Here is a 17,310-nt window from a genome sequence, read left to right on the forward strand (position 1 = left end):
AATATTAAATTTGCGTATTGGATTTCTGTTTATGTTCATCATGCAAATATTTAAAGTTAAATGTTTTTTATAGATTATTTTCAGATCGAACGTCTTCATAAATTATTATGCAATGCTGGTAGTCTCTGATCAGCAAGGACGTATTTTACATGCTACATGGTGGGACCTAGAATCTCAGATTCAAGCGCTAGCTAATATATACTTACTTTACTACATAATCAGCCATTGAGAAAAACAGTGCGAAATTACTGTTAATTTCAGAAAATGCGATATTTTAACATTTGCGCATGTCTGGCTTCATAACGCATAGCGGTGCCTTAAAAAATTATCACCTTGAATCAGTCTTCTCACATGCATTTCAGTGGCTGATACACTATTAACAGAATTTTTGCCCGCAAAATTTCCCGGTATCCCTGTGGGCCAGTCCGCACTTTTGTACTTCTATTATAATTATAATAATTATAATATCGCATTAACTGAATTCAATGGCAAAGAGTTTCATTATTCCAAGGTATTCATAATGTCGTGTAAACAATTCCATGTTAGAGATATGCTGCATGTGTGTGTTCGCAGATTACATGATATTAGAGTATTGTGCATAGAAAATCCTGAAGTAAGGATATTGGACATTGCTGTATCAATTTTAAATTTAGGACTGGAATACTCCTCTAAAACTAGATTCTATCCTTACCCACAAACGCAAATTAATATTATCTATCGAGATTTAAAATTTAGGACTGGAATACTCGTCTAAGACTCGAAATGTAATTTGGGTATCGCTATCTAAGAGAAAACTTATGAATAACTTTGAAAACGTCAATTTTTCTGCTGAATTCGAACTCTGCAATCTTTTGACAGCTCATCATACACGTCTGACAGCTGTGAAATGGCCATTTTGGGATTTATAATATACACAAGGCTATTAATTCAGACGATTCGTGTTTACCGTGTGAATGCAAATCTTTTGTTCAAGACCTATTTTGTTGAGTATTCATAAACTTTTTTCTCACCAAGTCCAAGTTTCCAATTTCGGCGGTGTCCAACAGTAGGAATATTATGACTTCAGGTCAATGGCTCTTTAATAAGCGATGGTTACTCAGCCCCGATGATAAATGTAAAAGCACATTAAACATATTTTTACTCACTCAAAGAGATAAATAATATCCTAGCATACATGCAAACAAGCATATGTTTTAAATCTATAGAGGAATATTTTTATTATGGAAAGGCTCGCAGGTTACGCATACGCACGTTCGTTCACACGCGGCCATCGGAAAGGACGTTACTGATCGATATTGGTAATTTACAGCCGAGACATTCGTATCCGACACAGCGATATAAATACTTTTATGACAATAGATATATCGTTGTCGAAATTTTTAAAAAAATCATTATTTCTGTTATTTTTAGATCAATGAATAATATAGTTGTTATATATATCGCAGGTCAATCGAACTCCAAATCATTGTTCAGATGAAGTTTCTCTTCGAAGTTTCGAAATAGGCCGACTACAAACTGAGGTAAGCTTGATCTTGTTTTTGAATGCTCGCAGGATAAAATTGATTTCCAATTTCTCTTTTGTGTTGTGATCTGATATTGTAGTCGCATAAAAATTGAATTTATATATTATGATGTATAATGTTACATTATACATCAGGAAATATTATAATGTTACCATAGATTTTTGTAGTTTTGTGTTCAGCATCACAATTCTTTAATACTCCACATATTTCCTCACAAATGTAGAAAAAATGAATTTTTGTGTGAATATTTGCCTGTTGCTGATGATTTTTGTAGCAGCTTTTGGTGTTCATGGCAAGAAAGGTAATAATTTTTACTGTAACAGATGTTGGGGAAGGAACGTGTAGGTAATCACCTTCCATTCTGCAATGCTGGCGCACTAGATTCACGTGGACAAAAATCAATTGGGTGCACCGTGCACGTGAATGCAGAGGAATCATTGATGATGATCATGTGAACATGCATGTGGGATGGGCAGATTGTTGATCATGTGAACATGTTGGATCACTGATCATAAAGACAGGGTGATAAGGAAGCGCGTGGAATTTAATGACCCATTATTTTTATGCCTTCCTTTGCCTGCCAGTAAACGTTGTTTTTTTTTCCATTGTTAGTTTTTGTGGGTAGCCGCGCATGCGCGGCTAACCACTATGTTATAGCTGAAAAGTGTCCGCGTCCGTCTAAATGTCCACAACTTCGGAAATCGTCGGATAAGTGAACAGATCACGAGTGATCACGATTCATTGTCACGATTATGAACTATGAACTATCATAGCGTTTGTTGACATCTTCGGTGATTGTCGGATGACCGAAACGAACTAACATGGATGCACACCACTAACAGTTGCAATTGCACGATTTCTGGAATTGGGGAACATATTTATTGATTTCGAAGTACTTTTGGCATGGGGTAACATATTTATTGATTCGTAAGTACTTTTAACATGCTATTCATTATCCATATATAATTGTATATGATTTCCAAAGGTAACACAAGCATAAGTATTAAAACTTGCTTATATCGCCCATTTCATTTGTTGATTAATTTCAAACAGTTAAAATTTAAAAACGTTTGGGCTATAAAACCATAATAGATTTTAGGCCTGTGGAAATTTAAAATGGCTTTTGTAAAACAGAGTGGATATTGGTACACCCTGCATATTTAATAGTTTGTATATATTTAATGACTTGTACATACATGGAAATGTTAATTTGCACACATTTGTATTTTTTGAATATGAAATATTTATAGTCCATTTGCTTCAAAAGGATCAAAATATTAAATGCTAAATTATGCTTCCTGCAAACACTAAAATTGAGCAAAGTAATTATGCTTAAATTCACAAACAGCAGTGGAGGGATACAAACAGAACATATTGATTTATAACAAGATCTCAAGGTTTAGTTTCTTTATACTATTTGGATGAAACTGGCAAAGGTTATGCTTCAGTTTTTAATGAAACTGGCAAAAGTTATGCTTCAGTTTCACTGTGGTTTCACGAAAAATGTAACACATGCATCGAAAATATGTCAGCACCCCTTAACTACTGGTGAAAGATGGAAGGGAATGGCTGAGATATCTAAAATGCAGAGGACTTGATAGATCAGCTTGTATAGAAAAATAGCAATCAAAGACCAATATAGTCATTGCAACAAGTCCCATTCCCAAAATTCCACGTTTAGACATATAATTAATATAAAAATTTTACTCAAGTTAGTTTAAACTCACAGACAATGTGTATATTGTAGAAACATATGTGTATGTAAACTACTGATAATTTATTCAAATCAAGACCTAACATATAAATATATAAGTTCAAAGTCGTATAAGATTCTTTAATTAAATGATATGAAATATATACCATTTTGTCAAATAACAAGCGTCAATTGTCACTAGGAAGCTTTAACATAATTTAACAGAACTTTATACTTTTTTTTTGTTTTAGTTTATTTTATGTTTACAACTGTGCAGTTCTTATAAACATAACTTTTAGGATAGTTAAATGATTTTCTTCTGGATAGTGTCATAAACAATGTCCAGTTCATCAATGTCTGCTATCAATTGATTGATAAGCTTTTCTGGTGTCATTTGATCTAGCGAGTCATCTGTGGAACATCTAGCTATGAGCTGATGCACAATGCTGTTGAAGGCTGTCAAATTGAATGCTATGCTAGCTAATAAATAATCAAGGAAGATAAAAAAGAAATACTTTGAAAACGTCTAAAAACCTTTCTCTCCTTCCAAACTAAGCTTTATGTTATCAGACGATATGTACCACCACTCTAGAACCTTACTCTCTTTTTTGTTCTGTCCACCTATTCTGTTTTTTAAAAACCATGCATTTCCTATCTTTTGTAAATATGTTTTTATATATGTTATTATTCTGTCGTTAAAAATGTATTTAAATTAATACAATAAAAAAATTAAATATATTGTGCAAAAAAATCGATTTCATGAATTCGACTGGCTAACATATGGCATTAGAAAATAAAATTATAAACATTAGTTTATATTGAGTCGCCACTATAGCAGCCTGTAGTTTGACATTGAATCAAAGTTGAATTTTTTTGCCAAACCATAGCTTCACCGCAGCCAATAATTTGCAAATGTTTTCGAGGCTACCCACATGTACGCATTGCGTACCTATTTTTATAGTTGTATTATTCGCTATTTTATTGACTAAAACCCGCAACTTTGTAATGTCCTTTCAGATAATTGTTTGAGTTGATAATAATAATTATTTTGCAGCGCGCGCCATAATATTATACACACAAATACATCTTTAAACACATAGTGCTTTCATTATAACATATTGTAGGTGACCAAGGGTTGAAAAAAGCATTTTGCGAAGACATTGGTGGTAAATGTTATCCAAAACCCGTCCTTCACTGTCCTCCTAAATTCTACATCTGCAACTATCCTTGTCACAATATCAACTACGGATAGGCTGTTGGTAGGTTTTTTCGTGTTTTAAAATAGTTTCCTACAACAAACTGTGTTGCTAATTCTATGACTTACAACAGGAAGTACATTACTGTCCAGAAATAACCTAACAAAAACCAGGGTTAACCTAGGTCAAACCTCGGTGTGATCGCGGTTGAACCGAGGTCAGACCGAAGTCGAACCGCGAATATCGAGGCGGAGGTTTAATTAGTGTGTTCTGGTTCTCAGCTGTTCATTCACCTCATAATATAGCTCTTACATTATGACGTTGGTGTTTTTTCTTTAAACTATGCGTGAGTGCATATATCAATCGCGACGGGCAAAATCTTTAGCCATGTAATAATTATTTTTCGTTATACAACTCTAAGAAACCCAGTTTAAAACGACGATTGTTTTTATTTATCAACCAACAACATAGATACAACCGATTATAAAAATATATAGTAATAGTAATATAAATCTAGTAATATAAAATAATGACCTACTTATCGATGCTGGCGACGTCAATTCCAATATTTATAAAATTTTGGTGAATATTTCATATTTAAGTTATTGCATTGTATCATGGCAACAGCATTGTATCATAGCAACAGAGAAATGAAAATAATGGCGATCAAAAATCACTTCAGTTGCGTATATTGATGAATCGCGTTAATTAAGGGACATGAAGTTCATATTCATAAAGCCTAGAAATATCAAATCCTTAATTCGAATTCTCTAAATTCCTAAAGCAAAAACCCGTTCCATAAATTCAACTCGGTCACAACCCTTAGCACAAGGCTTAGGATACCTAAGTACCCCGATTTTGGTTCAAATATTTTGTCGTAGTAACTGTCGACTATGACCAGGGAACAAAAATTGGAAGATATGAAAAGTATTTCAACAAACAATATTCTCACGCAAACCTTTTTTCTTTCAGCCCTAAATGGGACAAGTAAAAGTGAATGTGATTCTTTCATTGGGTCTAAGAAGTTAAAGAATGTTTCTGATACATATTATTTTTTTTTAAAGAGAAAATATAGATAACTATAGATACAGTATGTGGGTGAATATTTTTTTCAGCAACTGTATCGCCATGCACACTGTGTAACTCCCGGTCGCAGAATACAAGAGTCACAGGTTAGATGCCGATACAAGTGATATAGAATATTCGAACTCAACAACGAATGTACAACTAATAAATTTTAATCAATTAGAACAAGGGCCTTTGTACAAGTCACGCAACGTGTCGAGGTAGCGAGATATTTGAATCGGTATATCACGATGTGTAACTCGTAGGTTAGGCGTAGATAATATACTGTAGATGCGTAGAATTGTAGCTAATTTTTAGGTTGATGAATAGACGCAGATGTAGATATAGATGTGGTTGGTGTAGGTTCGAACTAAAACATGACAGCAAAAACTACTAAGCTAAATTGCTTAAACCATGCAGCAAAACACAATGTCAATGTCATTAACAAACTAACTATAAACAATAAAATATATAACGAATAGCTATTAAACTTACGTACTTTGGTTTACATGCACTTGTACTCCAATGGTCGTAGATAAATTTTTGTGAATTATTTGCGCGTAATTAAAGGTCTTTACCATATGACAGTCTAACGTAGATTGAATGTGTGACCTAGTGTCACGCAAAAGCTACCAAGGCAGTGTAGCCTGAAGGCAATTAGCTACACAATAGCACAATAAGCACAATGCTGTATTATTTCGAACTAACATTCCGGCCCCTAAAGGCAATTTAACAGCCTTTTAAACAATACCCGACCTGGTTGATAGTTTGAAATATTGCAGCGATTGTTTTTCTTTAACAAATTGAAATTATAGTGTTCTACTTATCGTTCAATGTACCAGCTGCTTCCAGCAGAACGATCTTGCAGATGGCTCTTGTCAGTACTGTAGTACCGGTCTTCACTTTCAGCGATCGCACGAGCCCGTCCTTTCGGTTGGAATGAACCTCCAACACTCGTCCTAACGGCCACGATCCACGAGGTGTTTTTTCATCGACTACCAGGACAACATCATCGACTGCTATGTTCTGCCAGGTTTTATTCCACACTTGCCTTTCTTGCAACATCGGTAAATATTCCCGAGTCCATCGTCGCCAAAATATATCTGCTAGATATTGCACCTGACGCCATCTGCGTTGACCGTACTTGTCGTTCTTCACGAAACTTCCTGGTGGTACAACTGGTCCAGAACGTAGCAGCAGCAGGTGGTTTGGGGTAAGAGGGCTCAAGTCACGAGGATCGTCCGATAATTTTGTAATGGGCCGTCCATTAATTACCGACTCTACTTCGCACATTAACGTAGCCAATCCTTCGTCATCTAAAACCTGTTCCTTGAGTAGTGCGTTCAGGACCTTGCGCACTGTCCTGATACATCGCTCCCATACGCCACCGAAATGGGAACTAGCCGGGGGATTGAAAGTCCACTTAATATCCCTTTGTAATAAAAACTCGTGGACTTGGGTTTGGTTCCATTCGGATATCGCTTCCCGTAACTCTTTTTCCCCGCCAATAAAATTGCCGCCGTTATCCGAGCGCATTTCCTTAGGTGTTCCCCGTCTCGCGATAAACCTCCTCAAAGCATTTATGAAGGACGCTGTATCCAATGAATGAGCGACTTCGACGTGAACTGCTCGAATTGCCAGGCATGTGAAAAGAACCCCATACCGTTTCACGACACTTCTTCCGCGCCTTACAACGAAAGGGCCAAAACAATCGACTCCGACGCACGTAAAGGGCGGTTGTGATGGCGTAACTCTGTCAACCGGTAAACTTGCCATTTTTTGTTGTTGCACTGGTGCCTGTCGTCGCTTGCAGTCAAAACAGAGACTAAGGATACTGCGTACGCTCGATCTCCCTTTTACGATCCAGTAACGGCGTCTGATTAGCGATAAGGTGTGCTCTGTTCCAGAATGTCCAGATAAGGCGTGGAAATGTCGTACGATTAATGTGACGATGTGGTGCTTCTTCGGGAGGATGATTGGGTGCTTAGCCTCGTCATCTATTGGTGCCTGTTGTAATCGTCCGCCCACGCAGAGAAGGCCATTAACTAGCATAGGATCCAGCTTATATACGGAACTGCTCTTCTTTATCGATTTGGATCTTCCATGAGAATTTGGTTGCTCCGTATAGGTTGCACTCGTCAGCTCATCGTGGTAAGATTCTCTCTGGACCAATCGTAGGATTTCTCTCTCGGCTTCGTTGATTTCGGACACGCTCATCGGTCGTATAGTTTTGACAACAGTCCGGTTGATTTCGGGCAGGAGATCATCCATTGGCTTGTCTTTAGTACGTTCTCGTAAGATGGATTTATAGCGTAGTGCCCATGCAACTACCCTTTTCAGCTTGTTCCATGACGAAACTCGCTCAAATTTTTTTGATATCCAGTGTTCCGAAGTCGTAGTAGTCGCGTAAACCTTTGCACTCTCTTTTATTTCTGGATCATCGCTGGGAACACCTCCAATGTCTGCAGGTCTTCGAGGCCAGCTATCCATTGGTTGAGACAGAAATTCTGGACCATGTATCCAACGTTGCATTTCATCGGCTGGTACTCCACGAGACGCTTCGTCTGCTGGGTTTAGCTGTGTAGCTACGTGATTCCACTGGGATGGCGAAGATGAATCTCGAATTGCTGCCACACGATTAGCAACAAAGGTTTGAAAACGTTTGCTATCGTTCTCTATGTACCGCAGAACACACGTGCTGTCAGTCCAGAAAAATGACTCATCCACCGGTATACTTAATTCTTGTCTTGTTATCTTGTCCAATCTTGTGGCTAGAACAGCAGCTGATAGTTCCATTCTTGGAACTGTTATGGACTTGAGAGGAGCCAATCTAGACTTTCCCATAACAAATGAACAACTCACGTTGCCTTGGTTGTCTGTTAACCTGAGATATGTCACAGCGCCATATCCCACTTGCGAGGCGTCGGAGAAATTGTGAACCTGGCAGGAGGTAATGTCACCAAAGTTGGCCGGTTTCAGACATCTGTTGATAACAACGTTCTCGAGCTTCGGCAGGTCGTCAAGCCACATCTTCCATCGTTTTTGGTCTTCTTCGGATATTACGTCATCCCAATCCAGCTTCTTGCGGCACAAGTCCTGCAGGAACAATTTGGCTTGGAAGATGAACGGGGCAACAAATCCCAACGGATCGTAGATCGAAGATACAATCGACAGTATTACCCTTCTCGTCTGTGGTCTTTCTTTCAGGATTATCTTGAATCCAAATTGATCGGAGACGACATTCCACTGGAGGCCAAGAGCTCTTTCTATTTTTTCCTTCTCGAAGTCCAACTCCTTCACCGATGGGGCTCTCTCAGATTCGGGTAAGGACTTCATCACCTCCCTCGAATTCGACATCCATTTGGTCAATCGAAAACCTCCTTTCGCGAGAAGTTGTCGAAGTTGGCTTGCAAGTCGAATTGCTTCAGCGTCGGTCGCAGTCGATTTAAGACAATCATCGACATAAAAATTCTTGTTGACAGTCTCTATTGCGACAGGATCGAACTCTTCCTTGTTGTCTTCAGCAGTCTTACGCAACGCGAAATTGGCGCAACTGGGTGAAGACGCTCCACCGAACAGATGCACTCTCATTTGAAATTCTTCAGGAGGTTGACTGAGATTTCCATTTGGCCACCAAAGAAAACGTAGCGCATCGCAGTCACTTGGTCGAACTAGCACTTGGTGGAACATTGCTTCAACATCGGATGTAAGGGCGACCCTTTCTTCGCGAAAACGAGTGAGAACTCCCACGAGCGAATTTGTCAAGTCCGGCCCCTGTAGAAGCTGGTCGTTCAAGGATGTTCCCCGATATTTGGCTGAACAGTCGAACACCACTCTGGTCTTTTCGGGTTTCTTAGGGTGGAAAACAGGATGGTGCGGAAGGTACCAATACGTATTGAGAGGCCCTGTCTTGTTATCTTGCACACATTGGGCATAACCTTTGCTCAGGAGATCTTCCATGAATGCTGCGTACTTCGACAACAGTGTTGGATCACGTTGCAGTCGCTTCTTAAGCAGATTCAAACGGTGTTCAGCGACGGGTTTATTGTTCTCTAAACAAGGCGGATAGTTCTTCCACGGAAGCGCTATTTCATAGTGATCGTTCTTGAGCTTAACGCTGGCTTCCATTATTCTCATTGCCTTTCGATCGTTTTGGGACAGGGATGTTTTGGGATCATACACCGAATCATTGAATTCCATGTTACAAAACTTCTCAAACTGCTTGGTCAGCTCCAATGTCGGGTTTGCATCAGCGAAATTTGACGTGGGTGGCTGATTTACTCTTCTGCCCAATGGTCCGTTTAGAACCCATCCAAAGATAGTACGTGTAGCAAATGGACCACCGTTGTTGCCCTTTCTCACCTCTAGGGGCTGCAAGACTTCAGGTACGTCGCTTCCAATCAACAATCCAACCTCCGCGTCGATCTCTTCGATTTTGATCCCAGTTAGATGCGGCCAACGTTTAACGTCGCCTTGGTTAGCTATGCAGTCTTTCGACACAGGCAGACGCGGCCTCGAGAAAACATTCGATAGCTCAACAAAGTTCCTTTCATCGAGATCAAAAACCTTTAAATTCACGGACGAACATTCGACTGCCTTACTCACGCTTTCCATCGTTGTCAGAGACACGGCCGTGGCTTTACCGTCGATTTCGAGTTGCTCCAATAGCCTCTCGGTACAAAATGATGTGTTCGAGCCATTGTCCAAAAACGCGTACGTTTCAATCGTCTTGTTTGTGCCTTTGGCTTTTACTTTAACAGGAACGACTGCTAGACCAGTGGTAGACAAACCTTTGATAACAGGTTGACTTTCGCTTTTGATTTTAACATAGCCATTAATTAGCTCCTTGTTGACAACTTCTTCCTTTCCCGCCTCTAGCTTTGGCGGGGGATCGGGAGTTTCCTCTTGCTTGTCCTTCTTTGGCTCCAAGGCTTCCCTCGTCCGCTTCGGGTGCAAGAATGTTGAATGCTTCTCCTTGCAGTCACTCACACGACAGAAGCTTCCCTTTGGGCAATCTTTAACAAAATGTCCGCTGACTAAACAATTGATGCAGAGGTTCTTTCTGCGAACTAGTTTATGGCGATCTTCAACAGTCAACTTCTTAAAGGCTTGGCATTGCGATAACCAGTGGTTTGATTCGCAAGAAGGACACTTTAAACCTTGCTTAGGTCCATCTCTGTTGTTGCGTTGGAAACCATCTGTCGCATAGTTCCTTGCTTTGTGTTGCGGTCTTTGGTTGTTCACATTCCCTGGATTCTTGCCATCGTTGTGTATCTTTCCGAAGATAGGATGGTTTGCTACTCTAGCTCTTGCGACAACAAAGTCCGTTAGATCTTTGACGGTAAATTCCCGATCTTCCCTTTGAATGATGACGTCAACTAACTCTCGCCACTTTACCCTGAGGCTCACGGGCAGGCGATCCACGATTTTTTTCAAGGTGTCTGGATTTTGAAGCTTGCTCACATAACCGATTTCTGTTAGAGTATTACTACAGCTGGTTAACTGAACGGACAGTTTCTGGAGACCCGCGCCGTCATCAGCTTTAATCGTGGGCCCATTCGCGATCTTATCAACCAAGGCACAGGCGATCTTATATGGTTGACCAAACCGTTCCGACAACAGTTTTCTGGCTTCACGATATCCTTCGCCGTCTTTCTTCGGGAGACAGCTGCGCATTAATTCTTGAACCTGTCCGGTTGTATACTGTACCAAATAATACAATCTAGAACTGGGACTACTAGTTTTCATCTCGATTAAGTTCTCAAACGATCGTATGAAGTCGCAGTACTTGGTAGGATCACCGTCGAAGAGGGGAAGATCAGGATGAGGAAGGGTCAGGGCATTGATGCTGGCTTGTTGCTGCTGGAGGAGTTGATTGAACATGTGACTCTGACGGTCTTGAGACTCGAGCAATTTTACAAATATATCTCCACCGTTCCTAACAGGCTGAGTGTTGTGTGGGGTGTAATCGTTCCGCGGTACGTTTTGGGGATAAGGGTTGCTTGGCAAGGAGTGTGGTGATTCTGACTTAGCACTATGCCTTTCCTGTGTTTGGATTTGGGCCAAAGAGATTCTTTGGATCGCTTCATCCGCACGCGCGTTTTCCGCCTTCAGTTTATCGTCCAACTCTTTCGTTGCCAGCACTGATTGCTCGAATCGGCTTCGTTCTGGTTCCTGGTTAATTAGGCTAGTCTGGTCTGGTCCGGTTTGGTCTATGGTATGAAACGTTTCTAGTTCCTCTTGTTCTGCATAAGCCCGTTCTTCCGCTTCGGCTTTAGCCAAGTTTTTTTGCAGCTCCAATTGTCTTTTCCTTTGTTGCAAACGGAGTTCTTCCTCTTCGATCGCACAAAAACGCTGAATCAAGGCTATTTCGGCTTCAATAACAGCTCGTTTGGCTCTAGCCTTTGCACTGGCAGAACTACGTGTCGACGATCTTGAACTAGCGCGCGAGCGCAATGATAAACGTGAGTAGTTTTCTGAACCAATGTTGCTTACCGAATCATCCGGCTGTACGTCGCTATTTCTTATTGTCCTTTCAGTGAGATCACGCAATGTCTGTAAATCGCTTCCTTGGGCCATTAATGGTGATAATTAATAACGTCCTTCTTATAATATTGGTATGTTGACTGATGATAAAGAGAGGCAATAGCCTTGCGTTGACAGATACAGCTCAACGTAATTAACCTTGTGATAATGATAATAAAGTGTTCGCAGTTTGGGTTGCACGCGATCTAACACATAACCCCAGGCACATTCTTCGCATACCAACGCAGATATAACAGGACAATGCCCCTTTTCAGTTTTTAGCAACACATTGTTTGTATTAGATAGTGGTCGCAATCACGATACCGAAGTAACGCAAATCAAATTCGAACTAATGTAACTCCCGGTCGCAGAATACAAGAGTCACAGGTTAGATGCCGATACAAGTGATATAGAATATTCGAACTCAACAACGAATGTACAACTAATAAATTTTAATCAATTAGAACAAGGGCCTTTGTACAAGTCACGCAACGTGTCGAGGTAGCGAGATATTTGAATCGGTATATCACGATGTGTAACTCGTAGGTTAGGCGTAGATAATATACTGTAGATGCGTAGAATTGTAGCTAATTTTTAGGTTGATGAATAGACGCAGATGTAGATATAGATGTGGTTGGTGTAGGTTCGAACTAAAACATGACAGCAAAAACTACTAAGCTAAATTGCTTAAACCATGCAGCAAAACACAATGTCAATGTCATTAACAAACTAACTATAAACAATAAAATATATAACGAATAGCTATTAAACTTACGTACTTTGGTTTACACTTGTACTCCAATGGTCGTAGATAAATTTTTGTGAATTATTTGCGCGTAATTAAAGGTCTTTACCATATGACAGTCTAACGTAGATTGAATGTGTGACCTAGTGTCACGCAAAAGCTACCAAGGCAGTGTAGCCTGAAGGCAATTAGCTACACAATAGCACAATAAGCACAATGCTGTATTATTTCGAACTAACACACTGATCGTTGATTTTAGGACGAAAAAGAGACGTTTTGAATTCAAATGGGGGTGGGAGGGGTTTTTACCCTAAAATAAATCATTCAAAAGAATGTTTTGGTACATGTGGATACCCAAACCATTCAAAATCTAAACGGCAGACTAAAACCGCGTTTACACTTCAGGCCTAGACCTGGCCTAGACCAGGTCTAGGACAAGTCTAGGTAATATGTGCCACGTTCACACTGTCTTCCTTGTTTCATACGCAATATCTGATACACAAAGTAATTGACGAAATACTTGAAAAAAGACTCAAAACACGCCGAAAAGTGATAATACAATATGGATCCCTATACAAATCATACCATTAAGTTCAAAATTTGTCAGGAATAGGTAAATTCACATTACCAAAATCTTGCCCCAGGTCAGGTCCAGGCCACCTTCTGCTGTTAATTAACCTGTATTTTTGTGGCCTAGACCAGGTCCAGGCCTTGCCTGGGCAATATAAACAACGTTCACATCTAGATCTAGGGCTTGTCCAGGCCAGGTCAAAGCACATAGTGTGAATGCGGCTTAAGAGAATTCATCGTATCATACCAAATACGCCTTCCTATTCTGGAGTAGGAAAATCGAAGATCTTGACTACCGCCACCCTTATCTTGTGCATGTGCGCGAATCATGATTTCTAAAAGATATTCTGTTCTGTCCACCGTAGTACAAAATTAGCTATAACATGTATACGCTACAGAACTTGCCAACAGCATGTCGAACAATTTTGAATAAATTATCTTACAATAGCCTAGCGAGAGGCTTGGCATGGCACTGAGAACTCCGCGTGACAATTATGAATCTCAACAACATACCACCATTCTGGCATTCTCTGCAAAAACCGACCTCTATATGATCAAGAATAATTGTTTTCGGTGAACAATTTTAGGTCACTTTTGCTCTTTTTCAGTCAAAATGATTTTTGTTCGTGTAATCCCGCAACCATTACGAAAAATCTAAATATAAATTACGGTTGATACATTAATGATACATATATTTTGTCAACTCGTCAATACAACATTGAGATGTCACATTAACAGCAATTATTATAAATTATGACTTTTCGAAATCCTCTTTTCTGATTGGTTGATGAGCGGTCCATAAAAACCCATATCCGGGCCGTATTCCGTATATTCTGTATGTGTCTCATGGATTTCAGCTATATAATAAACAAATTATTGACCTCGCTTGTTCGGTCTGTACTGTGAAATATCAGACCGAATGATATTTCAAAGTACAGGCTGTACGCTTGGTCAATAATCATTTCCTGAATTTTCTTTATTTTTGCACACCTGATGCATGATCCAGTTTAATTTTAGATCAGTGTTAGGAATGCTGCGGATGATTCAGTTGAAAGCATTTTTTTGATAGCAGGAGGTAAATAACTTTCAAAACATTTTTAATGACGCCTAACATGTTTGCTTCGTGCTGGTTATAAAAATCTCACTACATACAATATAATCAAGAAGAAGTGCTTTTCTTTGACCTTTAAGAAGCATTTTACCTTTGGTAAGTGTTAAGCGTTTTTTGTTTCAATTTTAGTGACGTAAATATATCACTAAACGATAATATGTGCATGGCTAGAAAAATACCGAAGTCAGATTCAGAATCCTAAGCATGATTCGCTTGGGCGAAATGGAGTAGGAAATTTCGCTTTATTCGTCGATATTTTTAATGAATAAAACACAATTCAATGTTGTACAATATTTAGTCGAAAATGGTGTTAGTCGGGGTATTTTCAACTGTATACGTATACCGTAAGAAACACACTTAATCATAGGATTTTGCATGCGTGTATAAATTATTACTAATATCACCGCTCGCTTTTTGAAATAGAATTAGGAAAGGGCCTTAGAAATACCTAACTAAATCTCAGACGATAGCACTTTGCCCCACAATGTAAACAGGAAAGAAACTAAAGCTCTAGAATGTTTCTCGTTGGAATATTTTCTTCAATAACTAGCTTTCAATTGCCACATCCTCTCAGCACCCAGCATGATGCCATGTTTTGTGCCTAGCCTTGCATATGTAGCTATTATTAAAAAATTGTTAAATAATAGTTCGTAGGGTTCTCTACTTTAAGTATACCGTGGGAATATACTGTATTAGAACATATATCAATCGTATTTTATCCTTAATAAACATGTTGTGTAAAATAATTTTCTTCTGGGGGGATTAAAAGAAGAAAGGGCCAGATGGTAGTTCTTATACAAACTTGCGGTTCTGTTTTGCAATTTAAAAACGTTTCGCGAGGTATTTCGATCCTGTGCCGTTGCAAGTTTGTACACTTGTAGTGTTGAATAGTCACTTTGTTCGGTACTTGAGTAAGCGAAAGATAGTTCGTCTTCTGTATAGTTCGCTGGGTTTAAACATGGGCAAACAGACGAATCATCCGTCAACACGAATTATCCGCTTCGTCTAGCTATTATAGAACGAATTATATTATTTGCTATGAAATGACTCATTGTTGATAGTCTATCCTTCGGGAAACAAATATACTAGTCATAATAGTTGGGTAAACATCATCCGATTTCCTACTGCATCATAGGCAGTTTACAGTTGTAGTAAAGTTTAAAAATAGAACCTTTGAAACTTCAAAACAATACGAATTCATCAAGGTTGAAACGTCGAATATAAAGTAATATAATGTAATTTCTTTTCGAATATTAATGAAGTGATTACTGTCGACTCTAAAAGCTTTGAAATTTTATTTGTTCATTCTCAAAAACTCTCTTTTGAAGTTTAATCGATACTTATTTTGTAGTTTATTCGATATTTAATTTGTAATAGCCTCTATAATAGTCATAGCAAAACAACTTCCCGAGCTTATATGTAATACTCACAAGTTTGAATTCACACCAATTACCACTTTATTATATTCATAACGACAACAATTTTTTTCATTTGTGTTTTGCACGTTTAGATTATTGCGTTTTAACACGTAAAATTTTCTTATATTTTTGAGAAATTTAGATTCGATTTAAAAATACTCAATTTTTGTGTCTATTCACTGTTAAATTGAGTGGCTGATTGAGTGGTATACCTTAATCAGATTGGTTATTCTTGATTGATTTGGACTCTCGCGCCAGCAATTTTGAAAATCTACCTCATATGCTGATGCGGTTGATTCAGCCTAAAATCACTCTGCTAAGATCCAATGTGATTGCAAGAGGTGCCATTGATTTCCAAATGAGTATAATAAACAAATAAACTACATGTTTACAGCAAATACGGAATTAACAAAAAGACAGCTGCCCTTTACATATCAAACTCTTTGCCATATTAACAGGACATTTGGCGCCAGGCCCCGTTCTTGTAATTTTACGCGCGCCGTTCGCTGTTTCAATATGGCGGACAGCAGACCGAAAAGAGTGAGAAGCATGCCAAATAGACTGCTGGATGAGATATCTTTATCGAAGCCCGATAAAAAAAGAAAATTGGGAGCCGCAGACAACAATTTATATGAAGTTGAAATAAAGGAAGTCGATATTGCTGCTCAAAGGCTTAAAATACATTTCAAAGGCTACACGGCGTCGACTTTTCTTATATAACATAGAACAAGAATAATCGCGGACGCACAGAATCCAATCTCCATTTGACGGACCTAAATTTTCCCAAACTACAAAGTTTTACACATCTAAATGCTCGAAATTTACTCCTCTTTTCAGATTTGGCGGTAAATAGCGTTTAGCGCATGCTCATTTTGCATAACAGCGCAATCCCCAGCTAGCCCCGTTGCTGAGCGCGGTCAAAACGGCATTACGCAATACAAATATTACAAAACATGACCGAAACAACCCAAAAATGACGGAAGTAATTTTCCTTTAAATGGTTTTATTCATTCATGAAAAAGTTCCTTAGATATTTAATTTTCATAATCTGGAGGTAAATGGTTCACTAATTCAACGTGAGGACTATAAAAGCAGAAAATGTAGAAAAAACAAATGTTTTTCCGATACTAAGCGAACGCTAGAAAATTGCAACATGTCAATGTGAGGGCAATGTCATAGGTGAGTTTGATATGAAATGATGACCCGTTTCTCTTACACCGCTTGGTATATATGTTAAAAAACAGGTTTAATGTCGCTAATACTAAAATAATGCCGTTGGAGCAAAAAAAAACATTTGCAACGCCATAGAATGAAATTTTTTTTTAACCACGGTACAAAAGCATCTAAAGCGATTTCACTTGATTATATGGCACGCGGTCTTGTGACTAAATGGCGTGCGCTGATTGGTGCTTTGCCGGTCTGGGGCCGGTTGTATCAAGCCCATATCCAGTGCATAATAATCAC

The 17,310-nt window shown here is 38.9% G+C and overlaps 1 protein-coding gene across 1 annotated transcript; it reads right to left on the minus strand.

Moving 5' to 3' along the window:
- Nucleotides 1–6,296: 6,296 nt before the first annotated feature.
- LOC114519723 lies at nucleotides 6,297–12,056 on the minus strand. Its single transcript, XM_028539893.1, has one exon. The coding sequence runs from the start codon at nucleotides 12,054–12,056 to the stop codon at nucleotides 6,297–6,299; it is 5,760 nt and encodes a 1,919-aa protein (XP_028395694.1).
- Nucleotides 12,057–17,310: the final 5,254 nt, after the last annotated feature.

This window comes from Dendronephthya gigantea, unplaced genomic scaffold (assembly GCF_004324835.1).
Source record: "Dendronephthya gigantea isolate DGI-Jeju-01 unplaced genomic scaffold, DenGig_1.0 000014F, whole genome shotgun sequence".
NCBI lineage: Eukaryota > Metazoa > Cnidaria > Anthozoa > Malacalcyonacea > Nephtheidae > Dendronephthya > Dendronephthya gigantea.

Coding starts and splice junctions, on each gene's coding strand:
- LOC114519723 (XM_028539893.1), bottom strand. CDS start 12,056: ATGGCCCAAGGAAGCGATTTACAGACATTGCGTGATCTCACTGAAAGG.